Source organism: Manihot esculenta, chromosome 15 (assembly GCF_001659605.2).
Source record: "Manihot esculenta cultivar AM560-2 chromosome 15, M.esculenta_v8, whole genome shotgun sequence".
Taxonomy (NCBI): domain Eukaryota; kingdom Viridiplantae; phylum Streptophyta; class Magnoliopsida; order Malpighiales; family Euphorbiaceae; genus Manihot; species Manihot esculenta.
In genome coordinates, this window is record NC_035175.2 from 15,215,003 (window position 1) to 15,229,803 (window position 14,801).

At 29.7% G+C, this 14,801-nt stretch overlaps 2 protein-coding genes across 3 annotated transcripts; both read left to right on the forward strand.

The window, feature by feature from the left end:
* Positions 1–2,435: 2,435 nt before the first annotated feature.
* LOC110601713 (dnaJ homolog subfamily C member 2) lies at positions 2,436–6,726 on the forward strand. The gene is made up of 2 exons (XM_021738969.2): positions 2,436–2,697; positions 4,060–6,726. Exon 2 carries the CDS (start codon positions 4,179–4,181, stop codon positions 6,126–6,128), a length of 1,950 nt encoding a protein of 649 aa, XP_021594661.1. The 5' UTR covers positions 2,436–2,697; positions 4,060–4,178; the 3' UTR covers positions 6,129–6,726.
* Positions 6,727–10,338: 3,612 nt separating this feature from the next.
* Positions 10,339–14,716, forward strand: LOC110602618 (phosphoacetylglucosamine mutase). 2 transcript variants are annotated; one of them, XM_021740186.2, is made up of 9 exons: positions 10,339–10,478; positions 10,559–10,831; positions 11,199–11,318; positions 11,471–11,613; positions 11,717–11,965; positions 13,036–13,454; positions 13,538–13,713; positions 13,983–14,079; positions 14,442–14,716. In XM_021740186.2, exons 2-9 carry the CDS (start codon positions 10,694–10,696, stop codon positions 14,597–14,599), a joined length of 1,500 nt encoding a protein of 499 aa, XP_021595878.1. In that variant the 5' UTR covers positions 10,339–10,478; positions 10,559–10,693; the 3' UTR covers positions 14,600–14,716. The 2 variants fall into 2 exon arrangements, with proteins under 2 accessions (XP_021595878.1, XP_021595877.1); XM_021740185.2 differs by having other exon boundaries at positions 10,345–10,478; positions 10,569–10,831.
* Positions 14,717–14,801: the final 85 nt, after the last annotated feature.

Sequence of the window (14,801 nt, forward strand, 5' to 3'; positions counted from 1 at the left end):
TTTATGCTTTATTATTAGTTTTAATTTTAAAAAATATATTAATATTATATAAAAATTTTAGTTAAATTTTTAAAATGTGAAAAATAGAGGTATCTAAGAGAAAGTTATTTTTTATCACTAATTTTTCTTTTAATTAAAAAAAATATTTTTTTATTAATTATTATTTTTTTACTTCAAAAGCAGAAAATATTGTTTAAAAAAATTATTATTTAATTTTTATAGTATGAAAAAATTAATTAATTAATTTTTTAATTTTAAAAAATATATTAAAATATCTCTGACATATCAAAAAATCTACTACTTAATTTTTTTATTAATTTTACTATTAAATATTTATTATTTAGTATCTATAATTTTAAAATATTTATTAGTTGATTTCTTAAATTTTTAAAAAATTTACTAATTAATCTTTTAATATCAGAGATATTTTAAAATATTTTATAATATTTAATGAATACAACTAATAAAAAGACTAATTAATATAATTTTTTTTCTTTTAAACTGAGAATTAAAAATTGAAAAAATATAATTTAAATTCTCTCAAATTTATTTATATACACTTATCACCAGATTAAATTATTAAGTTCTAATTAGTATAATACATTTTAATGTATTTTTTTAAAATCGATAAACTAATCCATAAATTTTTCTTTACTATAAAAATAAAATAATAAATTTTTTTATTTTTATAAATTAAATAAAATTTAAAAATTATTTAATTTTTTATTTCACTATCAAAATATTTTATAGTGATTGATTTTGTACAAGTCTCCAAAGGCTAAAATATATGAAAAATGGTCTTGTGAAACAACGGTGCTAAGATCTGCAAATCGTTTCATAAAATTATTAAAAAAAATATTGGCCACTAACTTAAATTGTCTATCAATATATCTATATTACAGCTACTTTCTCTCTGTTCCAACGTTCTATCTTTTAGAAAATTTTGATTTTTTTATAATTTAATTAGTCAATTATAATTGAATATTTAATTTATAATATAATAATTAATAATTTTTAAAATATAATTTAATATAATTATCTAATTTAATACTGATAATATATATATAAAAACAAAAAGAAAGTTGAATATATATTTTTTATTCATTATTTTATTTTTCTATTATAATTTTACTTTCATCTTATTAATAATTATATTTTATATTTAAAGAAATTTTCTAAGTTGATTTTTTACTTTTCTTTTTTTATTTATATAAGTCATTTTTATATTTATTATTTTTATAACTTTTTTTCATATACACTATTTTTTATATTTTATTATTTTTATAATATATTAATTGAAGGTTTTTAATTTACAGTCACTTCAAATTGAAATTGAGAATTTTTTTAAATTTATTTTTTACTTTTTTTAATATATATATAAGTCATTCTTTTTCCTCATTATTTTTATAATTTTTTATATGTGTCATTTATTTCATTTCTTATTATTTTTTATAATTTATTTTTTCTCATTAAAAAAAAATTCTAATTAACATCTTAAATAAATCTCATGAAAAAAATTGCTAATTAAAATCTCTAGATTGTATTTTTTTTAAATATAATTTTAAAATATTCACATATGGCGCATAAATTCAACTAATTTTGATATAATTTAAATTAAAATTAAATATTAATATTTAGGGACGTAAATAAATAGAGTATTTAAAAAAATTAAAATAAATATTTATAAATTTAGTCTGATAATAAATATATCTAACTAAATTAAAGATTCTCCAATCATCAATTATTATTTAAAAAAAATCAAAATTTAAATTTAATTTATATTAATAATATCTTAATAACAATCCATTTTAAAATTAATTATTATTATCTAAATAAAATTAAAATTTATTTAATGTTATATATTTTTATTAATATAAAATATTTTTATTAATAATTTTATTTAAAAATTTTAATATTTTTTAAAATTTTAAATTTAAATTTTTAAATAAAAATATATAAATTTTTTTATAAATATTATAATAAAATATATATTTTTATATTAAATTAATTATTTATATAAATAAATTTAACAGTGAATATTTATAAATAAAATTTAAATTTATTATAAATATTATTTTTTAAATATAAATTTATTTTATATTTAATTATAATTATCCAAATTTATTTTATTAAGATCGAGAAGATAATCCATCTATTACCATTGTATTATTTTTTTTGAATCAAATTACCATTATATTATTGTTTAATCTAAATTAATTATTTCAATAAAATTACTTATCAAGCTATAATTTATTAGAATTATACTCATATATACATAGCATTTAACTATTTCCAATGTTAATAAAAAAATTTCTTTAGCATATAGTAACTTTTTTAATAATAATAATTAATGTCGAAATAAAATAAAATTTAAAGTGTTTTGGACCATTAGATGAGTATAACACAGCGGATCTCAACTGTTGGTTTTAGGTTTCTTTATATCTTCCCTTCTCTTCCCTATTTGTCTGCTGACTGCAACCCTAATTACCTCTTCTTTCTCCACCGCCAAATGTGCCCTCGTTCTCTCTTTTTTCATCCATTGCTCTAACAAGCTGCCAACCACCGCGTTTATCACCGCTGCTGTTGGTGATTGTAACCATTTCCAACACACGCGGAGGAGCTTCATAAATCGATTATTTATCACGAAAACTAGAAAAAAAAGAAGAGGAAAAGCCCAAAGATCACTGCCGGAATAAGGTACAATTATTTTTTGGTAGTTTATTCTTTCGTTTGTATGATTGATTCTTGTAATTTGATGGGATGGTGTTTGCTTTATTTGTTGCATTGGTGAGAAAATTTTTGTGATTTTTTCGTTTTCTTAATATTCTTCCTGTGAATCAAGTATGAGTTTGATCCAATGAAGAGATAAACGTTACATTTAATTGTCTACTTTTCATCATTTAGCTTGTTTAGGAACAAGGAATATGTAAATTTTTCCTTTTTTTTTTCTTTACAATCTAATTAATTGAATATGTATATCTTGAATTTGTGGGAAAAATTCTGATTTTTTTCTTTTCTTTCCTTCGATGTTCTTGCTGTGAATCTTTTAGGAATGAGGAACGTGTAAACTATGCTTTTTCTTGTGTTCTTTACAATGGAATAAGTTGAATATATTGAAACCAAAGGTAAGAAACTAGCGATCAAACTTGATCATAACAGCATGTCCAAAATTGACATCATTGCTAAAAACAACTCAAAGAAGACGGTCCAAAGCAATTAGCTCCTCCTTAGCAACTTGAGCGTCTTTTTTCCAGCTTTTGAAGCTGCTTCATCCTGGCCCTGTGGCTTTTTTCCTCCAATGAACCGAAGGAAACTACAGATTTCTTCTGTTTTTAATTCTTCCACCTCTCGCTTCAGATCACCGTTTTGAAAAGCTAATGTCCTCATTACTTTCACATGGTGGAAGACCTCCTAACCGATCAAGGCCTCTTGGACTGCAGAAAGAGCTATTTCAGCTTGCAAGAATTCGTCAACTGACAGTGTGTGTGCGTGTGTGAGGGAGAGAGAGAGAGAGAGAGAGACAGTGCACCCCCCTGCGTGTATAATTTTAAAAGGATGGTGGGAACTTTAAATTTAGGCAAAATGAATTCTTCTATGGTCTGTGGATGCATAGTCCTACAATTAGAAGTCTTATGTGCGCCTAGAAAGTTTCCTAAAATCTGGAGTTTAGCTAGGAAATATTGCAGGTTTCTGGTTTGTTGAACCATGACTGGAAGATTATGATTAACTGCCATGTGAATCCTTTATTTATTTAGTAAGCACATCCTACCTTTTTCTTCTGAGCATGTTGTAACTAATCTAAAGGCAACTCTAAACCTAATTCCTATCCTGTGTCAGCTTTTGAAAAGTTTCTTTGTAACATCTAAGCTTTTCATCTTCATTTCAAGCAAACATGTTAAATGTGTTCTTGTACATTCTAGTATCTAATGTTTTCTAATATTTAAATCTTGATGTGCTTTAGATGGCTTCTTCTTCTCCTCTTCTTCTTCTTCTATTATTATTAATATTCTAATTTCTTCTGCTTGAATTTTATTGATCGAAGTTTGCTTGTTGGTGCAGCTTTTAATTGTGTGACCTCTACTGTTAAAAAGGGTTCTGGAGTGGAGTCAAGCTGTTCGTGGATATTGATATTGATATTGGCCTAATTATTCTTCATTTTTAGACCTTTTTTAAAGCGTATGGCTGTCCACTCTAGATTTCGGCTGATTGCCTACTCACAAGAGCTTGTAGATGGACAGCCAGTCTATGTTGCTTCAAATTCCCTTCCAATTAAGGCTTCAAAATTTGAACCTGCTGGGCATTCATTTCACGCTGTTGCTCTCAAACTACTTGGTTGTGAGGAGGAAGATGCAGACAGTGAAGATCAGAAAGTATCCAGTGAGAAGGATCAGGCATATATACCATCATATGATTCTTATAGTAGCAAGGGTAAAAAGAAATCTGGCACTGGGGACAAGCAACAAGATCACTATGCCTTGTTAGGTTTGGGCCATTTAAGATATCTTGCCACAGAAGAACAGATAAGAAAAAGCTATCGTGAGGTTGCTTTGAAATATCATCCGGACAAACAGGCTGCTATACTTCTTGCTGAGGAAACTGAGGCTGCAAAACAAGCCAAGAAGGACGAAATAGAGAGCCACTTCAAATCCATCCAGGAAGCATATGAAGTTTTGATTGATCCTCTGAAGAGAAGAATATACGACTCGACAGATGAGTTTGATGATGAAATTCCCACTGACTGTGCACCGCACGATTTCTACAGGGTTTTTGGGCCTGCTTTTATGAGGAATGGACGGTGGTCAGTAAACCAGCCAATCCCATCTCTCGGTGATGATAACACTCCTTTGAAAGAAGTTGAAAGCTTTTATGATTTTTGGTATGGCTTTAAGAGCTGGAGAGAGTTCCCACATGCTGATGAATTTGATATTGAGCAAGCCGAGTCTCGTGAGCATAAGAGGTGGATGGAGAGGCAGAATGCAAAACTCACAGAGAAGGCAAGGAAAGAAGAATATGCAAGGATACGCAATCTTGTTGACAATGCTTATAGAAGAGATCCAAGAATATTGAGAAGAAAGGAAGAGGAAAAAGCTGAAAAGCAGAGAAAGAAAGAAGCTAAAATTTTGGCAAAGAAGTTGCAAGAGGAAGAAGCTTTAAGGGCTGCTGAAGAGGAGAAACGCTGTAAAGAGGAGGAGGAAAGGCGTGCTGCTGAAGCTGCTTTACAACAGAAGAAGATCAAGGAGAAAGAGAAAAAACTTCTGCGAAAAGAACGAACTCGTCTTCGAACACTTTCAGCTCCTATTTTGTCCCAGCGTCTGCTTGATCTTGGCGAGGAGGATGTGGAAAATCTTTGTTTGACATTGGATATTGAGCAGCTGAGGAATATATGCGATAAGATGGATGGTAAAGACTTGCTAGAGCAAGCAAAAGTGCTCAGAGATGCAAGTGGATCAAGTCATGATTCTGAGAGCAATAAACGAGCTGAGAAGAAAAATCTGCAACAGAATGGCACAGTAGTATCAAATGGAAGTGTCCCATTAAGTAGCTTGGAAAAGAAAGAGAAACCTTGGGGGAAAGAAGAAATTGAGCTCCTGAGAAAAGGAATGCAGAAATATCCCAAAGGAACATCTCGAAGGTGGGAGGTTATTTCAGAGTACATTGGTACTGGAAGATCTGTTGAAGAAATTCTGAAGGCAACGAAAACTGTCCTCCTTCAGAAGCCTGACTCTGCTAAAGCTTTTGATTCTTTTTTAGAGAAGAGGAAGCCTGCTCAATCCATTGCATCTCCACTTACAACTAGGGAGGAAATAGGAGCAGCAGCAATTAAACAAGGGCCTGAAAGCAGTGCTAAGAAATTAGATAATTCAGAGGAATCTTCTAGTAGATCTGCAAATAGCAAGAATCCTGATGAAGGGGTTGCTGAGAATGGGGTGTCTTCAAGCTCAGAGCAAGATGCATGGTCTGCTGTACAAGAAAGAGCACTAGTTCAGGCCCTAAAAACCTTCCCAAAGGAAACCAGTCAGCGATGGGAGCGAGTTGCAGCTTCTGTTCCTGGGAAGACTGTGAATCAGTGCAAGAAAAAATTTGCTTTGCTAAAGGAGAACTTCAGAAACAAGAAAAATGCCGTTTAGTTTGTCAGATAGGCCTTTAAGGTTGTTTTTGAGGTGGCAGAATTGCATGAGATAGTTATTGATTATCCCTTTTTTTTAAGATTCCATTCCTGTCCCCCCCGCTTGGATAGAAATCACTGATGCTGTACTCGAGAAGAGAGTAATTGCTATCTAGTATTACCATCAAGCTTTCACCGACTGGCTTTTGCTGTAACGGCAGTTGACAGATTACAGTTTTAGAGTCTAGACATTTTCAGGTTGAAAGCCATGGATAGGGAAATTTTTTTTGCCAGTCACTGCTGAATATCATGTAATATTTTTGCCAGATTATTCTTATTATTACGGGATTGTGGTTCCATTAAGTTGAACTGAGAGTAGAAGAATATATATATATATTATACATTTGGTTTCAAAAATGAAGAAGTGATGCTAGTTTCTTACGAGGCTATTTCCTTGGTGAAGTATTTCAGGTATTCCTCATTTACTTCATCTATAGATTACTTTAGTTCTATGTTTTAGTGAGCTGATTCACCAGCTTCTCACACCGAGTGTAGTTTGGTTTCTTGGACATTTAGTTTTATGAATAATTTAGAGAACTTTTTTATTCTTGCGGTGACCATTAAGTCTGCACTTACCGATGTTCTTCTGTCTTTTGTGGATCTGCCACGAAACTTAGTCTTGTGACGCTGTAGCCAATGCCCCCTTGAGAGGAACGATCTCATTTTTTATTATATATTATTGAAAGCTAATAATTTAAACCATCTGTTTGTTCCTAAAACAATTTCTATTCAAGCTAGGTCATCTTGATCGGATGTCAACCTGCCATTAGTTATTTTCTCTTCTTCTTGTGTTTGTATCTACTGGTGTTAGTTATCACTTACCATCATTCTGTTATGTATGTTTTGAGTCTTGTCTCGTATTTGTCTAACATTGTCTGAGCTGTAGCTTCAAATCTTGTTGGTGAGGAATTGAACCAAAGCTTTAGGAAAAGGAAAATGGTTTGTTAGACTATCTATGTTCTAGGAATTCTGCAATATTTGCTACTGTGACATTTGCCTATTTAGTTGCACTAGGATCAAACAGTTGTATGTAATATATAGTCGTACTGGGATCAATGAGGATTTTGTACAACTTTTTTGCCAAAGTCCTCTCCCCTGCTGATTCTGTTTCATGCATAGAAAAAGTATTGGAGTCTGGCATAGTAACTCCATCTCTACTATGCAACACTGGGGTTAATTAGTATACCAACCTTAGGTTAAAACCCTAACCCAAAGAAACTGTAGTGACAAAATTCAGTTTTGCTGTTGGTATTTGATACAGTTACTCCCCAACAATCAATTTTGCTCTTGCATGAACCTCATTGATTTGGAACTGGTCCCCTAATCCATCAATAACCAAACCAAAGTAATAAAGTCTCCATCACTTGCCTGCTGTTCATGGGCGTTTGCTGTAAAGAGTCGTAACATGTGACAACAATTCCTCTCACAACATGTCATAAATTCGCAGCCATTCACTTGTTCTTGACGTCTCAAAACCTGATTGGGACCCCTTGGATGCAATACCTTATCAAATTATGACCGATAATGGCACTTAAATGAAACATCTACTATATTAACAACTACAGATAATTTTATGAAAAATTGATTAATAAAAGTAGCTTTGCTCATAATTCTAGTAGAATTCTATTTCTCAATTAGAGTGGGAGGTTAATTTCTCAATAAGTAAAAGAACTGGACATATTATATTTTTTATTTGAATTTTTTAAATTTAATTATAACCAAAGAATTTAACACAATAAATAAGAGTATGATTAATAAAGTATTTGTTAGCGGTTCTTGTCAATTGTGAAAAAGGTAATTTTACTATCATCGTTGAATCCAATATTATGAAGGGACCATTTGCAATGTAAAATATAATTATAATAAATATATTAAATTATTTTTAAAAAGTTTAAAATAAATTGATTAATATATTTATTATAAATAATTTGCATGTAATTTAGTTGATGGATAAATAATTTCAACTTGTAATTAAATATTTTTATTAGGAATACCTATAGATCCAATATCTATAGACCAACAACAGTCTTCTGCAAGCGCAAAGCAAAAAAGAAAACTCTCTTGTTTAAAAAGTTTTTAAACCTTTAAAACCCTTTTTTCTTTTTTCGACTTTCCACATAGATAAGTAGAAAATTTTTTTAAAGGTATTTAGTTATAGAAAATAGACATGTTTTTCAAATTTAATTTTGTAAAAATTAAAAAACGTATTATTTTGACCTTTTTTCTAATAAAAAAATATAAAATAAATTTTCTATTTTTCAAATTTTATAAAAAAATAAAAATATTGAGATTATTGTTTTTCATGTTTTTTTTTATTATATTAGAAAAATAAAAAATTATATATTTGTATAAATAAAACGCATGTTTTTAAAAATTTTATGTATATATTTAAATATGCATGACTTTTTTTTTATTTTAAATTAATATAAAAATTAAGATTGAGAGTATTAAAAAATAAACATATTTTTTTATAAAAAAAATTATAAGTTGAACATGTTTTTATAATTTTTCAAATTTAAAATTATTTTTAATTTTAATATTATGTAAAATGAATATGTTTTTTCCAATTTTTTATAAAATAATAAAAAAACTAAAAATAAAAATTAAAAAATCATTTTCCATAACTAAACCCACCTAAAATTATACAAGTTTAATTAATCTTATTTAGTAAAATAAAATCTTAAACACTCACCAAATTTTATATTATTTTTAATAATAAATGTTTTAACTTTAATATTAAAAGCTATTATTAAATAATTTTATTATAACTTATTTGAACTTTAAAACCTAACTTTTAGGGATTCTTTTAACTTTAATTAAAAGTTTAGGGGTTGATTTGAATATTTAACAAAATTAATCAAATTTGTGAATTAATTAAATTTGACTTAATATTTGAAATTAATCTATTGAATAATTGAAATTAGGGTGGAAATCATAATTTTTTTGCTTTGGAGGGGCCAATTATAATATATGAATAAAACATATAATATACAAAATATGTATTAAGTAAAAATAATACAAAATATAAAATAAAAAAATTTAATGATTAAAAAATATAATAAAATCTCTATGATAAATGTAAATATTACACGGTTATAGTTTAATTATGATATAACTTCATGATATAATAATAAGAAATATATCAATAATAAAATATTATATATAATATTTATATAATTTTAAAAAATTAATTAAATTATAAATAACTACTATGTTATAAATTTTTATAAACTAATAAAATTAATTTTTTTTATCCTGAAAATTTAGAATTCAATTAATAAAATTCTGAATATTATTAATAAGAAGTTGAATTATTTATGCTTTTTTTATAAAATATTCATAATATAGTTAATTTATATTTAATGTTACAATTTTTATTTTATAATTTTAATTTTTGTTATGAAATACTTTCTGTTTTTTAATTTTTATGCAATTTATTCTTTAAAAAAGACAACTTTTTGATTAAATTTTTAATTATATTTATTTTTTAAAATATTAAATTTTATTAAATATGATATTTTGAAAAAAAATTTAAAAATAAAATAAAATTAAGTACCATTATAATAATTAATTTATATATTAACATAATATAAAAAATAAAACCAACATAAAATTTTATTAAATTTAAGAAATGTTTTGAAAAAATTTTTAAAAATAAAATAAAATTATAATAATTAATTTATATATTATAATTATAATTTAATAATCGCTCAAAATAAATGATAAATTATCATTATAAAATAAAATTTAAAAGTTTGATAAATTCACAATCAATTTTTTTCATAAAAAAAATATCCGGACATTTTCATTAAGACTCATCCTCCTGCTCCATGAAAAAATCAAATTTTAATATAAAATTAGATATAATAATAAAATTTCTGATCAATTAATTTTTACTAATTGAATTTTAAAAAAAATACTATAATTAATTATATTTTATTATAATATAAAATTTAATAATTATTTAAGTAAATATACAATTAGTCTTAAATTCTGTTGGAATTATATCCAACCAATTCACATTCTCTTCACCAATTGCAATATGTTTTCTTTTTTATAATTTGATTAATAGCAATATAATTTTGTTTTGATAATAATTTTAAAATAATTAAAAAATAATAAAAATTATGACACTAGGACATAAAAATGCAAGAATATATTTCCATTCGGATTTTTGTTATAATAGTTTTTGTTCACCCCTGGAAAACAACCAAGAACGCAACCCCTTTCTATCTCTCTGGGAATAACGACATGGACGAACGTCAAAAATCTCTGATCCTCAACTCCTCCTCTCGCTTTCCTCCTCCCCAAGGTTCCACATCCCAATTTCGATTTCTCTTTTCGTTTTCTCAGCTTTTCCATCTCGGAAAGCTAGTTCTAATTCCATTTCAGTTCATTGCAGGAGTGAGGCTATCCTATGGTACAGCTGGTTTCAGGGCAGACGCATTACTCCTCGAATCAACAGTGTTTAGAGCTGGGATTTTGGCAGCTCTTAGATCTCTAAAAACCCATTCAGTGATTGGCTTGATGATCACTGCATCACACAACAAAGTCAGCGATAATGGAATCAAAGTTGCTGATCCAAGTGGTGGCATGCTCACTCAAGACTGGGAACCCTTCGCTGATGCTATCGCCAATGCCGCCACTCCCGAACATCTTGTTCAGGTCAGTAATGTATAACCTATACATGCTCTTGTCGAGATTCTGAGATGGTGTGGTTATCTTATGTCCAAGAAAGTCCCAAATATACACTGGTGGAATTGGAAGGAAGGCTACAAAATTGAAGTGGGGTGATTTTGTAATTGAAGTCTGATCCTTAGCTTAAGAGAATATAGTGAAAAAGGATTAATTTTTAACTTACAGCTACAATAGGACTGAAATGTTTGTCTGCTTATATTTTGTTTGTTTTGCTTTAGTTGATACAGTGTGGTTTAAGAGTTCTGCCTCGTCTTTGTGGGTTGTTAATTATCATTCAATACTTTTTTTTCTTTGTTAAATTAAAATATTGAAATGATTTTATTTTTCTATGTAGTTGATAGATGAATTTGTAAAGAAGGAAAATATCCACTTTCATGGAGTGCGGTCAGCAGAGATATTGTTGGGAAGAGACACAAGGCCTAGTGGTGAATCTCTTCTTGAAGCTGCTAAACAAGTATACCCCTCCCTCATCTGCTATGAACTTGTGCATGTGTGTGTTTGTTTAGTTTTGTTTCTTTTTGACAGGGGGTGAAGCTGTGATCTTTTACCTTTTAATATCTCTTTGAGAAATAGTCTGAATTGAATTTGCTTTTTGTTTGACTGAAGGGTATCAATTCAATTGTTGGTGCTCTTGCTATAGACATGGGAATTTTAACAACTCCACAGCTACACTGGATGGTTCGTGCTAGAAACAAGGGTATGAAAGCAACTGAAGTTGATTACTATGAGCAGCTTTCTGTTTCATTCAGGTTTGTTTGATACATAGGTGTTTTTCCTGGCTAAAGGTGATTGGTTTAGAATTTATGTCATCACTAATGGCTGCACTTGAGGTTTTTTTTATGATTTATTTAGGTGCTTGATTGATTTGATTCCGAATGGACAAAAAATCCATGAGATCGAGGACAAATTGGTCATGGATGGGGCTAATGGCATTGGTGGAGAAAAAATGGAAGTACTAAAGAAGATGTTGGATTGTCTGCCTATTGAGGTTCGCAATTCTGGGAAAGGAGGAGGTATACTCAATGAAGGAGTTGGTGCAGATTATGTGCAGAAAGAAAAGGTTGTTCCACAAGGATTTGGCTTTAAGGATGTTGGGATAAGGTCAGGCATCTCATTTTTTGATAGTGTGGTTGTCAATCATGCAAATAATTTCTTATGTTTGCTTGCTCTGGTTTCTGGCATGCCTGCGTTATATAGTATGTTGGATAAGGAATGAAAGTTCAACATAAATAGATGAAAATTCACATTCTTGCAACTGTCCTTTTTTATTTTTTCTGTGTCTTTTAAGTGCAAGCTGCATGGATACGTTGGCATTTGATTTTGTCATCAGCATGTATGCAGTGCTTGATAGCATGGCCAATGGTTGTTAGATGGTTATATGTTAGTAGACCCTTGCTAATATACAAGAGATTCACACATGGGAGAAAGAAAAATATTGAAATGCAAGACCAGGTCAAAGCCACTAAACATGGCAGTTGAGAAATTCTTGTTTTTCTTGCAACATGATTGAGTTGCTGCCAAGGTTGTGGATTAAGTTCTGCCATGTTCTCCACTTAGTTAATTTTTCTATGTTTCCCACTTAAGTAGTGGTCTTTCCTAATTCCTTAATTGTAGGAGGGTGTTCCGCTGCGCTGAGTTCATGATTTTCAGCTTCCTCGTTTGTAGGAAGAGGTTATTTTTTCACTTTAGCATTTAAGTTCAGCAAATCAATAAAGGAGACATGTTGAAAATTACCAAAAGTTGTTGAGTACTCAAACTCAAGAGATTTCAAGTTTTCTTTAACAAACTTTCCAAAGGTCCATCATAGGTCACAAAAAGAAACAACCTCTTCCTCTGTCATCCATTGATTCCTCAATTCCACCACTTCGACCCATAACTCGATCTCTTTCCCGAAATCCAACCATTATATCAATGGTTGTTACTTAATAGCAGAAGATTTATTCATTTATTTTATTTACTTATTTTTGTTGAAAAGGCTTGTGTTATAAACTAGGGTAGAATTGTTTTTGCCAATTGATAGACTAGCTGTTTTAGCTGTTGATGAAGGACTGAATTGTTAATTCTTGGCTTGTGAAATTGAGTGTGTACCACAAAGTTTGTGATCATCTATATAGACTATGATGCTGATTGGTGGGAAAAGGAGCTAACTGCATCTGAAAGAATGTTTTCAGGTGTGCAAGTTTAGACGGAGATGCTGATCGACTTGTTTATTTTTCTGTGCCATCATGTGATAGCAACATGATTGATCTTGTTGATGGTGACAAGATACTATCTTTGTTTGCTTTATTTATTAAGGAGCAATTGAGTGTTCTTAGCATGGACGGAAATGAGAAGATCAGTGATGATTATCGAGCTCGATTTGGTGTTATACAGACAGCTTATGCAAATGGAGCATCCACGGATTACCTCAAACAGTTGGGGCTTGAAATTGTGTTTACCCCAACAGGAGTTAAATACTTGCATGAGCAAGCTGCTCAGTATGATATTGGGATCTACTTTGAGGCCAATGGCCATGGCACGATCTTGTTCTCAGAATGCTTCTTATCTTGGTTAGAGACCAGATGTAATGAGTTGTCCTCCAAAAATCAAGGTTATTTCTATGGAATTCTTGTACTGTTATTGCTTACTTGCAAGGTTGAAGCTTGATATTCTTTAGTTATTTGTTTTACTCAGACACGGAACAGCATAAAGCTGCTTTGAGATTATTAGCTGTTAGTAAGTTGATCAACCAGGCTGTTGGAGATGCTTTAAGTAATTTGCTATTGGTGGAAGCCATTTTACAACACATGGGATGGTCAATCCATAAATGGGTTGAGCTTTATCAGGATCTTCCAAGCAGACAGCTGAAGGTATGTTTCCTGCTTTCTTTTTACTTTTAATTTTTTTTTTCGAAGGAAGACTATTTCTGTATTGTTGTTTCTCATACTGTGCCTTAGTCATGATATACACCATCAATGATTCATCCTCAAGGCTGCATCCAATTTTTTAAAGGCTAATGGTGGAATCTTAAGTAGTGAGGAAATTTGCTAGCTTCATTTTATAATCAAAATGCTCCAAGCGATATTTTCTTTCCCTTCCAATTCAGAAATTGATTTTTGTAATGCTTCCTTGATGTCAGGTCAAAGTTGCAGACAGAACTGCTGTAGTCACAGCAAATGCAGAGACTATGGTTGTGACACCGCCTGGCATTCAAGATGCCATCAATGTAGAGATTGGTAACAATATTATGAGACCTGGTGTTTTGGACATGGCATATTGTTTATCTGGATTTTTACACATTCTTTTGATGCATCTTCTGGGTTTCATGTGAACAGTTGTATGATCAGCATTTAGTAGAAAAATAAAACGAGCAAAAGCATGTAACTTATGATTAAATAATATAACTTGCTAATCTGAGTTTGTTGAAGTTCGCACTTTTTGCCGCATGTTATGTTGTTCACCACTCAGAATGGATATGGCTTAATCACACATACTTGCATGAAACTTCTTAAGCAACATTGCTAGTTCTCTTCTATCTTTTGGTTCGAATGTGCCATATTGAAATAACTAACTAGGAACTTTTTTTTTTGTCATACAGCCAAATACACCAGAGGCCGATCTTTCATACGGCCATCAGGTACAGAGGATGTTATACGTGTATATGCAGAGGCATCAACACAAGAAGCAGCAGACAGTCTTGCCAGCTCTGTAGCAAAACTTGTCGACCAGTTTCTAGGATTTGGCAGCCCAAGATAGGATTTTTTTTTAAATATTTATAACAAATGACTTGTTTGTCATACAGTCAAATTAGAGTTTTTATCATTGATTACTGGATATTTTTACAAGTCTAACCATTATTTTTTCAACTTTTTCTCATCTTAATTTTACACAACAGTTTTGATTGATCTGATTTGAATTTTGCTTTCAGTAGATCATGAAATGAGTCAACCTTGCATTA